Here is an 18,783-nt window from a genome sequence, read left to right on the forward strand (position 1 = left end):
GTGTGTATGGATGTTGCTTTTGGTCGGTTCGTTGTTTCGATGGTGTACATACGTAGATATACATTCTACCCATTCCGGCTTTCAATTTCAGCGGTTTGTTTCGCCCGAGTTGGTGTTTACCTTGGTGCACCCGATTGTGAGGGCAAGAGTAATATATGTAAAGATTGAGGGTGAGACGTTGTACTTGTTATGAGGATGAGTGAATTAGATTTAAAGTATTGTTGATATCATTCATCCTTTCTGTTCACGCATACATGACCGTCCGAGACGCGTACGGTGTTATCAGGTGGGCCCTACTATCGTTATTCGAGTCACTTAGATTCAGATACTCCTTCTACATAAGGCAGGACCACGAGTTTATCTGGATCCCACTATTGAAGCAATCGACTAATCAATGTCCATTCTTCTATGACGAGAAGCGGTCAATGAGAGACTTACCACGCCAGATGTATAATAGATATCTTCCTTGACCCTTTTAGTTACCTCCTCCAGACTGTTCCCTCTAACAAATATTACGGATCCAATCATCTTTTTCGGTCCTCCAGCCGCAACTGCGTCCAGATCAGAGTCAGGTGCGAGCATCGCACCACCTCTTACTGTATTCCAAATCTTCAGTGCGCGTAGTAAATCAAACAGACTTATGAATGCTTCGAACTTACTCACGAATCGACCCACATCCTCCTTGGCTTTCGCCATATGAGACCCCCGAACGGACAGTCGACGAGAGAGCGCATCGGGGTCGTTACAGTCTGGGGCGTATAGAACAAAAGTGTGGGACGCCCTGGCGTTCGGACCGATGCGATACCCCTTGCTGATCAGTAGGTTGCGACTGGGCCGGCACCCTCCCAGTCGAGTTATGGTAGTGATCCAAGTCATCAATAGTTGTTGTACGGGTCAGCGGGTCAATATCAGTGGCTGTGCAATGTCGGCGTGTGCAATGGGGTGGAATTATATAGTTGCATACATACAGGATTCATACTGTCACTACATTCGTGTATTTTGCGCTACTCATACCTGAGTGGCAACAAATTGATTGGTATGGGCCATTTTTAGAACAGTATTGTTCAGTATTGCGAAAGGTGAAGTTTGTATATCCAGAAGCTCAAGGCCATCACAAGTTAGCACAAGTAGAATTCAGTTTTATGTACGGGACAAAAAATGAGTGAGATCATAGGATTAATTAATGGGCCGAAAAAGACTGTACATGAAGAAGGACTTGCTATTGTTCATCATTTCTTGTAAAATGGAGAAGGCTGAGGTGCAACCATTCTCCGCCTCAGCTATCCCCTATCTCCCGCGATAGGGAATTTAATAAGATCTATTAATCATAGGAGGACATAACACGGGCTCCAAGATGTTCTGAAGAACTTCGGAGAGGTTCTCTCTAGGAGCCTCTGGAGATCATTGGGGCGTTTTAAAGAGTTCTGGAGCCTAATTTTCATTTTAGAGAATCTAACTCAGTTTGTAATGATGTATTCCAGATGTCTGGTATGAGCAGCCCCAATATCTAGATTGCCGCATTATTCAATTTCTCGTAAAAGCTTAGTAGCCAATCGTACTGAATATGTTCGCTTTATAAAGCGGAGGTTCTCCATTTTGAATGTGGCCTCCGCCGAATGTCATTCTGGTCAGTTGAGATATGAGAAGTAGGTGAAAGTACTCATTAATTGCGAGTGCATGCAGAAATGGGATACTCGACCGGCTGGTCTGGTGTGAACTACCAGTACACTGAACGCCTTAGTCACATCGTCAGATGTTTGAATAGTTCGATACACAATCACAAGCAAGAAAGCAACCTTTCTCGGATAGCTGTCGAATAACTTCATGGTATGAAACCAAGAAGGGTTGGTTTTTTACAGGTCTAAATAACAATACCTACCTACTTGATTATGGTTTTGAGTATATTAGTCCCAGTACGTCCGTTGCTAAGTACAAGAGAGGTAGTCATTGCATCCAACAGAAGTATCTAGATATTTCCCAAATCACGGAGAAGTAAGAGCGCTACCCGGAGTTTTGGACTAATCGCGGTATTTTGTTTTGGGGTGACGTTCGTAAGTGAATAGCCCTTATTCGCATAAGCTCGGGTGCAAGTTTCTTGCTATGCTTTCATGTTTTATCTCAAGAACCTTATCGAGAAGGCTGGTTTTCCACATCCTGTATGCAGCAAACTGGCCTGATGTTCAATATACTCCAAGCTCTGGTTCTCCACGCATCTTAGATTTCTAGACGTAACTTTCTCCACTCAACAGCACCTGTCCACACATATCCGATCAGTACAAGATATGTTACCTCATTCAAAACTTGTATGGGGATGCCGTTTGTCCTTAGACTGGGGTAGCTGGAACACTGGGGTACCGGAGTAATTCTTGAGATCGAGCAAATGTTCGGTTCAGACAATCGCAATCCACTGTAGTGTACACTTCCCACGTAAATGTCGCCGAGAATGTTACTTTAAGTTCCCAGCAAACTTAAAAGCCCAAGGCTCTTACATGTATAGTACGCCAATGATGGGATACGCGCAGTTAGAACGGGCTGTGTAAATAGCTTTAGAAGGGTCATGCGGGCCGTTACGATTTATCTTTGCCATCGATTGCCCCACCCCGGTGCTCAGTTTGAAGAACACATGCCTCGTGCGTGCGTTCACAATCAAGTGTCAAAATTGGATATATTTCAGTGTACACTCAAGATGTCATGGATAAAAATGTGTCATATGAAACCAAACAAAGAGTTTTCCAAAAAAGGGAATGATAAACTAACAAATGCAGCACAACTCAGGCGTCGACATGAACTGGCTTAGTTAAAGTGGCAGTGACCGGGGGAATGAAGAGCTATACGCAAAATTAATTTAGGCAACCGGTCCCATGGTATGAAATGACTTACACGTTGTTTGATTCCACCGGCAGAAGGAAGACGAGTAACTCCATTGCTTAACCATGCATCAACCTCTGCAGCAGCGCCTCGACCCTCACTGTGATACAAATAGAGATCAGAATACCGTGCTTAATCAAGACTTGGGTTTACATACTTGATGCCCCAAACGATTAGGGATTGGCCTCTGCGGCAATCACCAGCAGCAAATACACCGTCGACGTTGGTGGAGTATTTCTAGAAAACCACAAAAAAACATTAGATGCTGCCAATCTTCAGATCAATCTACCGCTTACCTTGTGCGGAGTTTGAACGTTGCCACGCCCGTCAAGTTTTACTCCCAGCTTCTTCAGTGGTTCTTGCTGAGGTCCCAAGAAACCAAGAGCAAGGAAGACTAATTGGGCCGGGAAATATTTCTCAGATCCAGGAACCTCCTCCATCTTCCAGCGCCCTCCGCTGTCTTTTGTCCATTCAACGCGGACAGTGTTCAAACCAGTAAGCTTTCCTTCTTCATCCACGGTAAAATCTTTGGTCGAAATGGAGTACTCGCGCGGGTCTAAATACGATTATTTAGTGGCCACTTCATTATGATCATAGTACTGCATACCATTGCCAAAGTGGGCAGCAACTTCGGTATGCCCATAGTCGGTACGGAAAATACTGGCGTAAAATTCCATGTTAGAAAGGCCAAGCTTATCGTAAATGGCTAACTTACCGAGGCCACTGTGGCCATGGATTATCGCGACCGCGGCTTGCTGGAGGTTTAGGAAGCAATTCAAAGTTTGTAACCGATTTGGCACCGTGACGCATGGATGTCCCTATGCAATCATTACCAGTATCTCCGCCTCCAATAACAATGACGTCCTTCCCACGAGCGTTAATATAGCTACTGTCTTGAAGCCCGAGTCCAATAAAGATTTGGTGTTGAGCTATACATATAAATGAGACCGATAGTTCGCTGGGCCAAAAATATGACCAACCTGGAGGAATTCCATAGCAAAGTGAATGCCGGCTGCATCTCGGTTGGGAATCTTTAGATCGCGAGGCCATGTTGCACCAGTGCAAAACACGACTGCATCATTAGCGCTTCTCAGGTCCTCGGCATCGATATCCACGCCAATGTTGGAATTAGGGACAAACGTCTGTAACAAAGACAGTTAAGTCATGGTTTGGGTGTTTAAATAGACAACATACAATCCCTTCCTCAGCCATCAAGTCAAGACGTCTCTGTACAATCGACTTATCGAGCTTCATGCTTGCAGATATTAGCAAAATGACCGTAAAAGCATTCAGGGAGAGCTTACTTGGGGATCCCATACATGAGAAGCCCACCCATGCGATCATTGCGATCGTAAACGGTTACGGTATGTCCCGCCTTGTTTAGTTGATCCGCGCATGCAAGGCCAGCAGGTCCAGAGCCAATGATGGCAATTTTCTTGCCCGTGCGGAACGTCGGCTTGGTTGGCTTCATCCATCCCATTTCGAAACCCTAGCGGCGAATCGAAGGTCAATTAATAAAAATCTGTTTGGCCTGGGCTGGGATTATATGCAAACCTTGTCAATGATCGCACACTCTATACTCTTGATCCCCACAGGTTGCTCATTAATACCCAAAACGCAAGCACCTTCGCACGGGGCTGGACAAACACGACCAGTGAACTCGGGGAAATTGTTCGTCATGAGTAGGCGATTCAGTGCGTCACGCCATTGGCCCTTGAAGACCAGGTCGTTCCACTTGGGGATAATGTTCGAGATGGGACATCCGCTATCGGATTGACAGAAAGGAATACCGCAGTCCATACAACGCGCCGATTGATACTTGAGCTCGCTCTCGGTCAATCGGTTAGAGATTTCTTTCCAGTCCTTGACGCGCTTACGAGGTGGGCGGTATGCTTCATTGAGGCGCTTATACTTCATGAAGCCACGCGTCTTGTCGAGTTTGGCCATGCGAGTCTTCGTCGTATTCTCGTCGATCATCGAGTCTTCAACGTCGACGATCGCAGGTTCGCTGCGCCGACCGGGAGCGAGCTGTGCGTTAGAAACTGCGGCGGAGAGAGGTTCCTTTGGTAGCAGAACGTCTTCGAGAGTCTCGGATGCCAAATCGACTTGGCTCGCTGTGTGTGAAGGCACGAGATCGATAAAGCTCTGTTTCTTCTTCTCTTCTTTCTCCCGAGCCGCCTTTTCTTCGAGAACGCGTTTGTAGTCGAGGGGCATGACACGGACGAACATGGGAAGAAGATGATGAAAGTCCATGAGCACTCGGTTCGCGACCTCGGACCCGGTGTAATGGCGGTGATCCTCGATGAGGCTACGTAGCTCAGCAATTTCACGGGGATCGGTAACCTTGCCGAGTTCGACCATCTCTTGATTGACCTTGGCTGCAAAGGTGTGGGCCATATCCAGGACATATGCGATACCTCCGCTCATACCCGCAGCAAAGTTACGCCCAGTGGTTCCGAGAACAACGACACGACCACCAGTCATGTACTCGCAGCCGTGGTCTCCGGTTCCTTCAACGACAGCATTCGCACCCGAGTTGCGCACAGCAAAGCGTTCAGCAGCAATACCACGAATAAATGCCTCTCCAGAGGTGGCGCCATACAAGCAGACGTTGCCTATGATAATGTTCTCTTCTGCCTTGAAGGTTGACTGTTGGGAGGGTATACGACGAGACGACCGCCAGACAGGCCCTTTCCAACGTAGTCATTTGCGTCACCCTCGAGTTCGATGGTAATACCAGGGGCAAGGAACGCTCCACAAGACTGTCCGGCCGATCCGCGCATGAGGATATGAATTGTATCCTTGGGTAAGCCCTCTTCTCCGTAAAGCTTCGACACTCGGTAAGACAGAGTTGTTCCCAACGCACGATCGGTATTGACTACGTCACACTCGATGTGTACGGGCAGCCCTTGGGTAAGTGCGGGCTCGGCTTCGTCGATAAACTTGTTGTCTAGGCGGATATAGAGCTTGTGGTCTTGCTGACGAATGCGGTATGTGGCAGCACCTGGACGCATCTGCCATGCCGGTTTCAGAATAGGCGCGAGATCGAGCTTAGCCGTCTTTGGCGTGCGGAGAGCTTCATCGACTTTGAGCATATCGGCGCGCCCAACCATTTCGTTGATCGTGCGGAATCCAAGCTTAGCCATAATACCACGGAGCTCCTCGGCGAGATAATAGAAGAAGTTAATGACTTGCTCAGGTTGACCGGCGAATTTGGCTCGAAGCATCGGGTCTTGAGTAGCGATACCAACAGGACAGGTATTGACTAAAAACAGAATAATAATTACTAATCGTTGCACTGGATAACAATCCAAGAACTTACGATGGCATTTACGCATCATAATGCATCCCATAGCAATGAGAGGTGTAGTAGCAAAGCCCCACTCCTCGGCTCCGAGCAAGCAAGCGATCGCGATATCACGTCCGGTACGGATCTGACCATCAGTCTGGACAGTCACACGTCCACGCAGATCATTGAGCACGAGTGTTTGGTGAGTCTCAGCAAGGCCAAGCTCCCACGGAAGCCCAGCGTATTTGATACCGGTCCAACGTGAAGCACCGGTTCCGCCATCGTGGCCAGAAATAAGAATATGGTCGGCCTTGGCCTTGGCCACACCACTCGCTACAATGCCAACACCAACTTCTGAAACAAGCTTGACTGATACGCGAGAACGGGGGTTCGAGCATTTTAGATCGTAAATAAGCTGTTTAAGGTCTTCGATACTGTAGATGTCATGATGGGGAGGTGGGGAAATAAGCCCCACCCCGGCAGTCGAGTGACGCGTGCGAGCGATTGAACCAGAAACCTTGTGTCCGGGAAGCTCACCACCTTCACCCGGCTTCGCGCCTTGTGCCATCTTGATCTGAAGCTCATCCGCGTCGGCGAGATAGTTACTGGTCACACCAAATCGTCCGCTGGCAACCTGTTTGATGGCAGAACGCATTGTATCGCCATTAGGGAAGACTTGAGAACGCTCCGCATCTTCACCTCCCTCGCCGGTGTTAGACTTTCCCCCGAGGCGGTTCATCGCGACCGCAAGTGTGGAGTGAGCTTCCATAGAAATCGACCCATAGGACATGGCACCGGTAACAAATCGACGAACAATCTCATTCCAAGGCTCGACTTGCTCAACGGGGATAGGGGTCGCGGCTTCGTATTTGAACTCGAGCAGGCCACGAAGTGATGCTTGCTTGATCTGTTCGCGTGCATTACGACTGTATGCGTCATAGGCGGCCTGGTTCCTCTCGCGTACCGCATCCTGAAGATTCGCGATGCCTGCGGGGTCGTTGACATGCGCCTCACCACCATCACGCCAGTGGTACTCCCCGGATTCCGGCATTCCAGGAGGTAGAAGTGTTTCGCGCGAAGGGTACCCACGCTCATGGAGCTCAAACGCATCCATAGCAAGTAGATCAAAGGTTGCGCCCTGAACACGACTGGCTGTACCAGTAAAGCACCGAGAGACGACTTCGTTGTGGAGCCCCAATGCCTCAAATATTTGTGCGCCCTTGTATGACTGCAGAGTCGAGATGCCCATTTTGCTCATCACCTTAAGGATACCATTGTCGGTCGCCTTGCGATAATTTTTCAGCAACTGTTCCACTGTTTGCTCTCCCTTGACGCTGGGAAGAAGATACGTAAATCATATTAGCCTCGTGCTAAAGACATATAGGGTCAATAATTACTCACATACGCTCCCGGCTAACTTTGTGGATTACTTCCATTACAAGGTAGGGACAAATTGCATCAGCCCCATAGCCGACTAATACACAGAGGTGATGAACCTCGCGAGCCTCTCCAGTTTCAACCATCAATGCGACCTTGGCTCGCTTCTTCTGGAGAACGAGGTGATGGTGAACAGCCCCACAGGCAATCAGGGCACTGAGGGGAATGCGATCCTTTCCTACGGCACGATCGGATAGAATGATGACCTTTTGGTTGTCCTCGATCGCAGCAGTCGCCTCGTTGCAGACACGATCGAGCGCAGCGCGGTACCCAGGGAGTCCTTCAGATTTGGGGAACGTGATATCGATCGTACGAGAGGACCACTTGGGATATGCGGCGCTGAGGTTCTTGAGCGCGTTCATTTCTTCGATTCCAAGAACTGGGGACTTGAGGAGAATTCGGTGACACTGTTCGGGCTTCATTTCGAGGAGATTTCCCTCCGGTCCAACATAAGACTCGAGCGACATGACGATACTCTCGCGAATGGGATCGATCGGTGGGTTTGTGACCTGAGCGAATAGCTGGCGGAAGTAATCATACACTGGGCGAGCCTGAGTAGCCATGCAGGCCAGAGGAGCATCGTTACCCATAGAGCCAAGCGCCTCCTTTCCTTCTGAAACCATGGGCAGCATCAACAAGTTGAGTTGCTCCACCGTATAACCGAAAGCGAGGAGTTTGGGGTCAGTCGCGAGGACAGTGTTGTCAATGACTGAGTCGATAGATATGGTACGCTGCACACGCTTAACAATCATCGGGAGGTGGAGCATGTTACCCTCGACCCAAGAGCGAAGTTTTGCTTACGAGCGGTTGTTCGCTTGAGTTCCTTGTCGTCAACGACGCGTCCCTCGACTGTATCAACGAGCAGCATACGCCCGGGCTTGAGACGGCCCTTGGAGACAACCTTCTCGGGTTCAATGTAGATCGCACCGACCTCGGAAGCGCAGACCATAATGTCCTCGTTCGTAATGATATAACGGCAAGGGCGAAGACCGTTTCGATCCAAGTTGGCTCCGCAGTATCGGCCATCGCTGAAAGTAAAAAGCGCAGGTCCGTCCCAAGGCTCTTGTACGCAAGCGGACCAGTTGTAGAAAGCACGTTTTTCTGGCTCCATGAGCTCATTGTCCTGCCAAGCTTCGGGAATCATCATCATAACGGCCTCAGGGAGAGAGACGACGCCATTGACGACCAATAATTCGAGTACGTTGTCAAATGCCGCCGAGTCGGATCCTCCAGCTTCAATAATAGGATATAAGAGATTAAGTTCGTCACCAAAGAGTGTTGATTGCAGAACGCCCTCGCGAGCACGCATCCAATTTTTATTACCTCGAACAGTGTTGATTTCACCTAAGGCGAAGAACAGAGATAAATATCCACTACGCCGCAATAGAATACACTGAAACATTACTAACCATTGTGCGCCGCCCACCTCATTGGCTGGGCACGGTCCCAACTTGGGAACGTGTTGGTTGAGAATCGAGAGTGTACGAGTGCAAAGTGTGATTTGTAGAGGACATGGTTGAGATCGTGGTAATAGTTGTATACCTGTGGCGGTGAGAGCTGACCCTTGTAGACGATATTACTTGTGGAGAGCGAGCAAATATAGAACCAGCGAGTAAGGGTGCTGGAAGCAACAAGTATCGATCAGTATAATTAACCTTGAAGCAAGCGCCGGGCGACTAACATGGTGTGGGTTGCATGCTTGCGCAAGACATAGAGTTGTCGCTCAAAGAGTCGCTGGTCAAAGGGACCATTGTGACTGGACTTTGCATCGCCGTAGTTCTCACGAAGTACAACAAAAGGTTGTAAAATAGAGGGTTCTTTGCTGCTAGCGGCCGGCCCTAAAATGGTGCCATCGGTGGGGACTCCGCGCCATCCAAGCACTCGGAGCCCGAGATCTTGAGCGAGTTTGGTAAAGATAGACTTGTGACCTTCACGCTCCGAATCGTCCTTGGGATTAAGAATATGTTTCCGACAGCATACTTGCCTGGTTCTGGAAGCTGACAGCCGATCTCGCGCTCGGCCTCTCTAACCATGAACTGATGGGGAATACCGGTCATTACTCCCGCGCCATCGCCGTCTCTGCTATCCGCACCCGTAGCCCCTCGATGGGTCATTGCGCATAATAATTGGCGAGCATCGGATACAATCTTGTGGTTGGGCTGGCCCTTGATATGACATATAAAGCCGACACCGCACGCATCTCGTTCGTTTTCATTGAATAGAGACCAGTCTGTGCTGGGAGCGAGCCAGCCCAGGACTCGGGATCGCGGGCAACTTGGTCAAACCCATTAGGCTCAGACTCATCCTCAACAAGCGGGAGAGGTGCGCCATAAGAACTTTTGCGGTCTCATGGCTCACTGAGCCACTGCTCGCGGTAATCATGCTGTAGGATTTACTGTAACAGTGACAGAGTAGAGATGGTAAACAGGTAGCGAGAGAGATAATGGACGGAACAGACGACGGGGAGGTGGTGGATCACCGTCAGTGATACTCTCGAGATTTAGGGGGTGTGGGGTTTATGAACGTCCAATCATAACGCGGAGCATTTGGTGAATCTCGGCTTTTCGGATTTGTGATTGGCCTGATCTTCAGGGTCTTATACAAACAAATCCCGAGCAGCTGTTTACATATGCAGGCAGTTTTTATTGGATAAAGATCATGTTCCACCATACATAGCACATATATACCAGTTTTAACTAGAATATTACACAACGAGCACATATACTCACCACAATATAGTCCTGCCCACTTATCTCGTGGCTTACGGCCCTATCCGACTCAAGCCGAAAAATCAAATACTCTCTTCGGGAGTGCCTCGGGCATACAAGTCACCTCGGACCGGACCGCATGGACACTGGTCCGAAAGATGCTCTACACATAGCGGTCGACCTACTGCGACCTTCCAACGTATACCATTCATCCAAATTCTACAGCTCATTACACCACCAGAAGCAACCATGGCGATCGATCTTATCTCTACTCTAGTTTTGGACCCATGCATGTTTCTTAACCCGCGGTTCTGCTGCTCCAAGCAAACTTGGATTCTCGAAGTGCACAGCTGGGCTTCTTGATCAACGCATAAACCAGGGCTTTCTGATTGGGTGTCCTTACGCATCGACTCCTTCCCCACAATCGTCAGACCTAAAAATGCAATGATTTCCCCCCGGATTGCTGATGGGCACATGTGATACGCGCGTCACATGACCCTCTGCATGCTGTCCTCGCCTTCTCATTCCTTCTACCCTACGTCGACATACACACTGTCCTTCTGTCGAGCCCGTCAGAGCCAAGCCAAGCCAAAATCTCATCTTAATTCCAATATCATCGCATGTTCACAGAGATGCTGTAGGGTTCGAGGAAGGTTTCGGGGCGGCTATGTATTTGGACTTAGATTACGGCTTGACCAAAGTGGACACCTTGATCTTTCGTTATCAGATCTCTTTAAAATTAGTTTCACCACATTGAAAATCGCCTATTTGTTGGGTTTGATGCACACTGTCTTTCTGCAGCCAAGACCAGACCTCGGTGCGGTGCTCGTTATCCGCGTACAAACTCAGCGAGCTATTGGAATATATGCGGTGCTCCTTTTATTTGTCTAAAATGGCCATAGGAAAAACCTTCGGCATCGCCGCGTGCCTCGATGAACGATTCGCACTCTTCAGCTCACGAGGACGAGCACGGGCAATAGATCAACTGATAAGATATAGGTACTATGCCCAATTGCAAAGGCGGGTCCACCATATTAAGTTGATTCGCTCACTCATTTAGATCCACTGTTTTAGTGGGTGGAAACTGCATGGATCTGCGAACGTTTGACACGCCACCCCAACCACCGGGTCGGTACCGAGCCACGTAGTCCGGAGATTTGATGGACGGGCCGGCGACTCCGCTCCTTACATCTCGGCAGAGGCCTCCTTGCCTGTGAGGAATTCGTCACATACGCAGCATTATTCATCGTATTTTTCAACCCCGAAAATTCCCACTAAACGTGTGACAGTCGTTTGACCCTACATGAGTACGCCGAAATCGCATCTCAACTAACAGTGTTCATCGTCTATCAACATCGCATACGCTCGTGTCTTGCATGGGGCGGAGTGCGGAGTCGAATGCGTCCGGCAACCAAACCCGGTCCATGGCCTAGGTTTCCCCAATTGGGTTCAAGGACCGACATCATTCTCTGCGCGTGAGCTACCATCAATAGTATACCCGAGTTTGCACTTTTCATGGAGTGCTTTTGGTGGCACTGCAGGTTGGTAAGACTTGGCGGACTGACGTATCTAATTTGATTACACACTCATTAGGCTATTGTATATCAGACGCGGCGTTGAGAATCCAACAACGGCACTGATATAGCTGTAACAACCCGTCCACCAACGGTTCATGATCATACACGCGCGCGGACCTCTAAGGCACCTCCATCTGATCGGCAGGCCTAGGACTTTCAGGACGTAGACCCAGACTCTTCGAAGAGGAGATCTGTGAAAGCCTCATTTTTGGGGGGCCCCCATGCCATGATCGTAAATTAACCGACGCAACAAGGCTTCGATGCCGATTTCTGCCACGCTACCCGTCCTAGAATGGAATTCGTAGACACAGGAATTAAGTCCTAAAACGGCGAAGAGCAAACACCGAGCGCCACCTATACAGTACATTATTAGCAGAATGAGGTCAATGTTACAATACATTTTTATTGAAAGCTGGCCCGCCGTGAATGCCCGTACCTGCAAAAATGAGCACCTTAAGTTCGGGTGCCTTGAGCCCAAGAAGGTTTTCGGATCCGTCTCCCCAGAACTGAGCTCTCCGCACCGTCGTTGCATAACGAGTCGGAGTTTCAACCGCCCGATCACGGTTAGCTCTACCCCGCTTTTGCTCGTAGACGGCATCCAAAAATGTTAACTCACCCACCGTCGACGAGTGAGAACTAGGTCACCGCAATTTGTACTCACCCACACGCAATGAGCGATCAGCGATAATCCCGGCCCCACATGGTCAAGTGGACACGATAATATTAGATTGTTTTACCCCGTCACTTCCGTGGCGTTTGTAACAAGATGGCATATTCATGAGAACGTAGGTTATGCGTCCTCCCGAAACCAACAGAAAGTATCGCGTTAATACAGATTCGCCGAGACTTGCGGAAAATACCGCATTAAACACATAGCATGGCTTCCGATGCGATGGACACTGCGGTGCTCCGATCGTCATATGCGTCATTTGACTAACAAGTTTCCTCGATCGGTTATGAACAACCTGTAATTCGGTTGCAGTTACACCATTACTACTATCTTATCCAGAGAACTACTCCAGCTCAGCGTGATTCTGGGCCTAGCACGAACAGTGATCTTCCACTGACGTGCAGCAAAAAATGGGGTGACTCCTTGAGTACGATCTTTTGAGCAACTCCTATGGTTAGTATGTAGTATTTGCTATTCCGCGTCAAACAGCTAGAGCACCACCAAATATTGGACCGGGTCAATCAAATATCTATATATATCCGTGCCCCGGCCAATCCGCGTGTTTTAGCAACCTTGGTTTTAGCCACAGTGTAGTAGGCAATACACTCAAATATCAATTTCACTCGTGACTCTGCAATTTGGAATATTCAATTCCTGTAGCACATTAGACTAATAATTTAGCTATCGACTCGCTGACCAAAATGGGTGCAAGAAGCTACTTATTTGTTTACTGTAGAAGTGAAAATCATCCCGATTGCAGTTTTGGGTTTGTCTTAGAACAACGGCAAGCTTCGTGACCTCATCCATTTGCTAATGATGTATGCCCCACCGTGTTCAGCCTCTCAGCATAGTATGGTCTCGTCAGATTTCTTCTATAATGTTGCCCTTATTGCATACTGTCCAGAACCCAGTTTGTCCAAAGTTCTCGGCCATCTAGGCCCCGTGTGATGTGGGTGGGTGCACGCTCATAGTTCATGATTCCATATCTCCGGGCTCTTGAGGATTCCGGAAAATCAAATATAAATCCCGAGTAGCAGTCCTTGCTTTACGAAAACGGATCGGGCAATGAGCTTCTCGGGTGACCTCGTTGATTCCTGCCTTCAAATTACCTCATTTGTTGGGTGCTTGGAATCCTTACTCTCTTGAGATTCTTGGAGGAGCTCCCCAAAAGACTGGGAGGGGTTGTTAGCTATGTCGATCTCCATGTGTCAAACGATACCAGAAATCAAGACATAGATGAAAAACAGAACCTGAGCTACGGGATTCAGCATCTGAAAGGAATGCTTTAGGATGCAGGATGCATAAAAGGTGACCGACTTTGTGTTCAATTTCTTCGGCTCTACCCCACGCCAGCGAGTCGTGTAGACCTAAGGTCGGACACGAAAACCTTTTAGATTTTTAAAACTTTTCTTCTTTCTAAATGGCTGAGAGCCAGTTTTCAGTTAAGTTATAGCATCAATCACAACTCGTGGCGCTTGGACTTACCTACTTTTAATCTCTCTAGGTAGGTGCTCGTGTATACTATTTTGATGGTGAAGGACGTGAGTCCCATGGAAAGGTTAGCTCGTTTGAGCTTGCCGACAACGTGAGTGCATATATTTTATTTATTCTAGGTTCTCAAGTAACCATTTTTGGTGTTAAGGGAACAAGAATAGCTCGTATACGCCTAGAGGGTAGTGGATCCGAGGTGGCTTTACCGTGAGTACATTTCAAGGATTATGTTTGAACAGGTGTAAATTACTGACTTAGACTTGCGTTCATATCGTTTGATAAACCACCACTAGAACGGATGCTTTAATGAGGGAAACGCGCGACCGCGACCCAAGCCATCCGATCTAAGATAGCTCCAACACTCTCGGCCCAGTCACTATAGATTTCTTGTTTCTCCTTCATCATTAATTGTATTAGTTCCATATCCCAGGGCAGGACATACCCTGTGGAAGCACTCGGACACGCTTGTATCCTGCTGGAATTTTTTGTATAAAATGGTTTGATACCTTCAAAACATTTATTTATTCAAACCTCTCTGATATGGCAGTTACGTGCCAATGAGCTGATTCTCGAAGTCGGTGCATATATAGAGATACCGTCTTAATCTCACTCCAAACTATCAATATCTCAAGACCATTAACTTACTAATTTAGCCATTTCATCGCTTACATATCAAAGCTACTAAGCATCATCTAGATCTTGAATAGTATATATAGGCAGAATTCTGTAGTGTATCACGGCAAGTAGTTTGTTTCAGATTGAGAGATACTCGTGCCTAAGCAATTACCGCAATCCAATCAAGTGCCGATCAGAAAAGCTTAGATTGTATGTACAACGTGGAACACGAGCCGATGGAGCGTTTTTCTAATAAATTGGCCGCATGATATACCTTACAGAATTAGTTAGTTGCTCACGCGGAGCGGCTTAACGAGTGGCATCTTGAGTGTACTGCAAAACGGCGGTGAACTCCAATGCAGTTAACGGCAACTCGAACAAGCAGAAGATCAGTGCAGTTATACGCGGACGAGAGAATCAGCCTTTGATTGTATTTGTGCGACTCCAAAAGGGCTGTGCTACATTGAATAGTATTCACATTCATGACCGCCCCTTTTCGGGATCTAATGGAGTCATTATATAGATTGATAGATTGAACCTTGGTCCTAAATTTCGAAACTATATTTACGTAGGCATCAAGTTAATAATTAAGCGGCTTTGGCCACTTGTACCGGTGAAAAGTTACGGCTCCCATATGCTGGTCGATAACATATTCACAACCAGAGACGCTAAGTCCGCATATCGAGGCGACAAATTACATGAACACTACAGTTCCAGTATGTATGCGTTCGTCACAATAAACGAAATTGCCCTGCTTGTGTCTCCCGGCGTTGATGAGCTAAGTGCTGACACCTCCAGTCGCCTCCCAGACTACAAATGCAATACCCCACGGACCAACCCTTCCAAGTGTACGCAAAGCAGTTTGTAGTCTCTGATATGGACTAGACTTAGAGTCAAAGGAAGTGGGGGTAGGGCTTCGAAAGAAGTAAAGTATCCCTTCTTTTCTAGCAGTTTCTCTGAGTATTCTAATCGATGTCGTAAGCCTATAATGACGAGTGCGATCGCGAAGGATAGTGGAGCCGGAGTCTGTATGGGGTTGGTTTTTCAACCCATGTGCAAATTTCGCCCGGGTGTGTGTGTCGTGGATATAAAGGATGCGCCTGGCTGTATCGAAAGGGCGGCCGACCAATTCATGACCTATCCCACCAGCAACACCGCCCGCAACTAACACTAAGCTCTGGGTGAAACGATTTATCCCAGAGAATGGCTTCCAAACGTTTTGCCCCACGGCGTCGGTCGGAGCGAGCTCGGGATACAAAGGTCGCAGCATGCCTCGAGACGTCGAAGGTAGCGAAAAACAGTGCGAAGCCTTTCCGATACATCAAGTTACTCAATGACATAGCTGGGGGTTAAGATCCTGCTCACCAAGTGTATCCTTTGCACAACTCCACCCTATGGCATGATTAGATTCACCAACAAGATCGGAATCAATCACTCACCCCAGCCCTCCCACCCTCGGCCCATTGACATCCCAGCTACTTCTCGTGCCCAGTTTCTTGTTGCGCGGGCTTCACGACGCAAGGCCTTCCGATCACGCTCCATTCCTGATTGGTCAGAGTCTCTGAATACATCTTTCCAGGCTTGCCGCCATCCTTGGACACTTGTCTGTTTGCCGGTTGTATCCCCCTCGAGGTATAGTCTAACATTTTCAGCCGGCGCACCGGCGATAGACTGTACGGCACCCGCTGTAGCCCCAGCAATCGCGGAAGCGATGGTGCTGTTTAAGTGGGTGTCTTCATGGTGGATAGTATCATACGTATAGCTGTATGTTGTGAAAAGGATTGTCCCGAGGCAAGTATTGACTAGTAGTGGAGGAATAAAATGTCGAGGAATGACCAATGCCTAGAAATGAGTATTCCTTGTTTCAATAAATTAAACTGAAGAGAAAGAGGTAAATTTACCCCTTGCGTCCGTATCAAATTGGTAACAAATGCTGGTGAAAGGCTTGTCCCCTGGGAGGCTGCTACATGGCGGAGGGTTGTCCAGCCACTAACTGATGAGAAAATTAGTTGACAAGAGATTAGAGAATGTGAGTAGATGTATTAAAAAACTACTTACTCTTCGTTGGGCGAAATAACCTCATCGGCCTACCATGTTCACTCTAATTGTGTAGCTTATTGGCGAAGAACATGGATGATACGAACCTTGCAAAGTAGAGGCCTACTCCTCGAGCAGTAGTCCTAGCTAAAGCCGCATAAATAGAATTCGATGATTCTTGATTATCGCTCTGGTCTTCATCATTGCTGTTTCGTCCTTGTCCCCTGGATGACGCTGCCATGGGGCTTTAGAAATAGCCTTAAGCGCCGGAGCGGTGCTCAAATAACCAACCTTTGGGGTCGTTCCAATACAACCTGCCTCGACAAGGCCAAAATTACCGTATCTTTTTGAAGCTCTCCTAGAATGCACATGTTCACGAAGAGTATGATGTCGGTCATCATTTATTAGACATGTATGCCCAACTGTATAGGTGGAATGGTAACTCGGATCATCAATTGAACTAAGTTGTACTGGGTAACTAACTATCAGTCTATGTAAAGATGAATATTACAGACGGTGATAAATATATATTATTCGTGATAGTTGTTAAGTATATGCGTTGAGATCTCGTTCGCATATAAACCACTATCGTGCCCTAATGCATGAGTCACCAAGATTTATTCGCGGATCTACATCACTGACGCATACACGGATTCCAATATTTACTTTTGCCTAAGATTGCGAACATGTCTAGGCAGGGACTGTGGAGCACTGAAATTTGAGTTATCAAGTGTTTTCATTGGATAGTCGGCATAAAGTAAGTTCTTGTCCCCTCTCCCCGACTCCGACCCGAGCCGGTTGGGTGTGATGCAGTAGATCTCAGGTGGCTTACGGTTTGTTACTTCTTATGGCGAAGTCTTCAGCTATTTTCCCTCTTTCTTTTGTCGCCACATTTCGCCTACTTCGGAGCTAGAAGGTAGGCATTTGCTATCATGATCATGTATATCCCGTAGCCGATTAAATTTGACGACAACTACATCCTGGAATAGGGGGCACTCCAATAGGGTGATCACAAAAACGCAGAGAATTTTCAGCGTATCTACTACAAAATGAATAAGTCGGAACATCAGCCGGTCGGCGGGGCCTCTACCTCTCCTGGAAAGATTGAACCGGCAAAGAATGATAGGGGCGAACAGGCTTTGGGGTTGGCCTCGATAAATGAATGTGTGCGCTGCGTGGAACCGAAAGATAGGGTCGTCCGGTACTAAAGGTGGTCCGGACTTATCCCTGTGTTTGTCCCGTGCATATGTCCAGTTGATAGTGCTCAGGTGCATGTATTATTTTTTGCAGCGTGAACGGCGTTGTGAATTCGTTAAAGTTAGGCACGAGGATGCTCCTCGACAGGTCGACATGCAACTGACCATCACCCCTATACAGGTGTTAATTGCGGATGTCCTGCTTCAGGAAATTGCCGTTTCGTTGGCTCGTGCTATCGAATGGTTGAGGGGACAGGTAAAGTTCTCCATTAAAGGGCGACGGATCAAAGGGGTGCTGAATAGCCTGAGGAACAGAGAAGGCACTGGTGAGTTTTGCAAAAGCAGAGAAAAGGAAACTCGGGTTGCCCGCAGCATGCCGCGTCGTTACGGCTTTACCCTTAGTGAGCTATCCCTCAGAGGGAAGTAACCACCCCACGAAGAAATAACCCCACTGAACATTGGGACAATAAACTGAACCTAACTCAAAGAGGGGAAAGCTGGAACTGTTGCTAGCTTATACTCGAAGTATTACCGACGCGAGAATAACTGTGGAGTGATACGCTTTCGCAGCCACACGCTAGCCTATGAAATATTGTTCAGCGAGAGGTAGACGGGAGAACCAGAGTCTCAAAGCAAATTGTATCGGATCTGACCTACATAGCCCGATTGCTTTGAGCTTTAAGCTGCTGTTCGGATCCAAATCCAGCGCATGTACTCCCAACAAATGATTGGAACATAAGGCTGGACAAACTTGCGACAGCTCAGTGCCAGCTTGAGTCTCGGTAAGCGAAGAAAACTTTGGGGTAAAACGCAGTAAGCTGTGATCTTAAACGCTGATGTGACTGAAACGTACAAACAACGTGTGTTGTCATATGAAATCCGTACGTAGTGAATT

At 47.9% G+C, this 18,783-nt stretch overlaps 2 protein-coding genes across 2 annotated transcripts; both read right to left on the bottom strand.

The window, feature by feature from the left end:
- Positions 1 to 391: 391 nt before the first annotated feature.
- Positions 392 to 876, bottom strand: RhiXN_02755 (uncharacterized protein; the record flags this gene model as incomplete). The annotated part of the gene is made up of 3 exons (XM_043322572.1): positions 392 to 406; positions 439 to 596; positions 660 to 876. 3 exons carry the CDS (start codon positions 874 to 876, stop codon positions 392 to 394), a joined length of 390 nt encoding a protein of 129 aa, XP_043178068.1.
- A 1,895-nt stretch (positions 877 to 2,771) lies between these two features.
- RhiXN_02756 (glutamate synthase (NADPH/NADH)) lies at positions 2,772 to 16,933 on the bottom strand (the record flags this gene model as incomplete). The annotated part of the gene is made up of 22 exons (XM_043322573.1): positions 2,772 to 2,828; positions 2,881 to 2,968; positions 3,026 to 3,105; positions 3,165 to 3,424; positions 3,476 to 3,528; positions 3,584 to 3,797; positions 3,845 to 4,010; positions 4,063 to 4,123; positions 4,173 to 4,357; positions 4,423 to 5,558; positions 5,606 to 6,133; positions 6,191 to 7,491; positions 7,559 to 8,325; positions 8,367 to 8,938; positions 9,004 to 9,215; positions 9,276 to 9,541; positions 15,825 to 15,964; positions 16,021 to 16,047; positions 16,095 to 16,497; positions 16,557 to 16,648; positions 16,714 to 16,742; positions 16,800 to 16,933. 22 exons carry the CDS (start codon positions 16,931 to 16,933, stop codon positions 2,772 to 2,774), a joined length of 6,771 nt encoding a protein of 2,256 aa, XP_043178069.1.
- Positions 16,934 to 18,783: the final 1,850 nt, after the last annotated feature.

The sequence above is a fragment of the Rhizoctonia solani genome, chromosome 3 (genome assembly GCF_016906535.1).
Source record: "Rhizoctonia solani chromosome 3, complete sequence".
NCBI classification, from domain to species: Eukaryota; Fungi; Basidiomycota; class Agaricomycetes; order Cantharellales; family Ceratobasidiaceae; genus Rhizoctonia; species Rhizoctonia solani.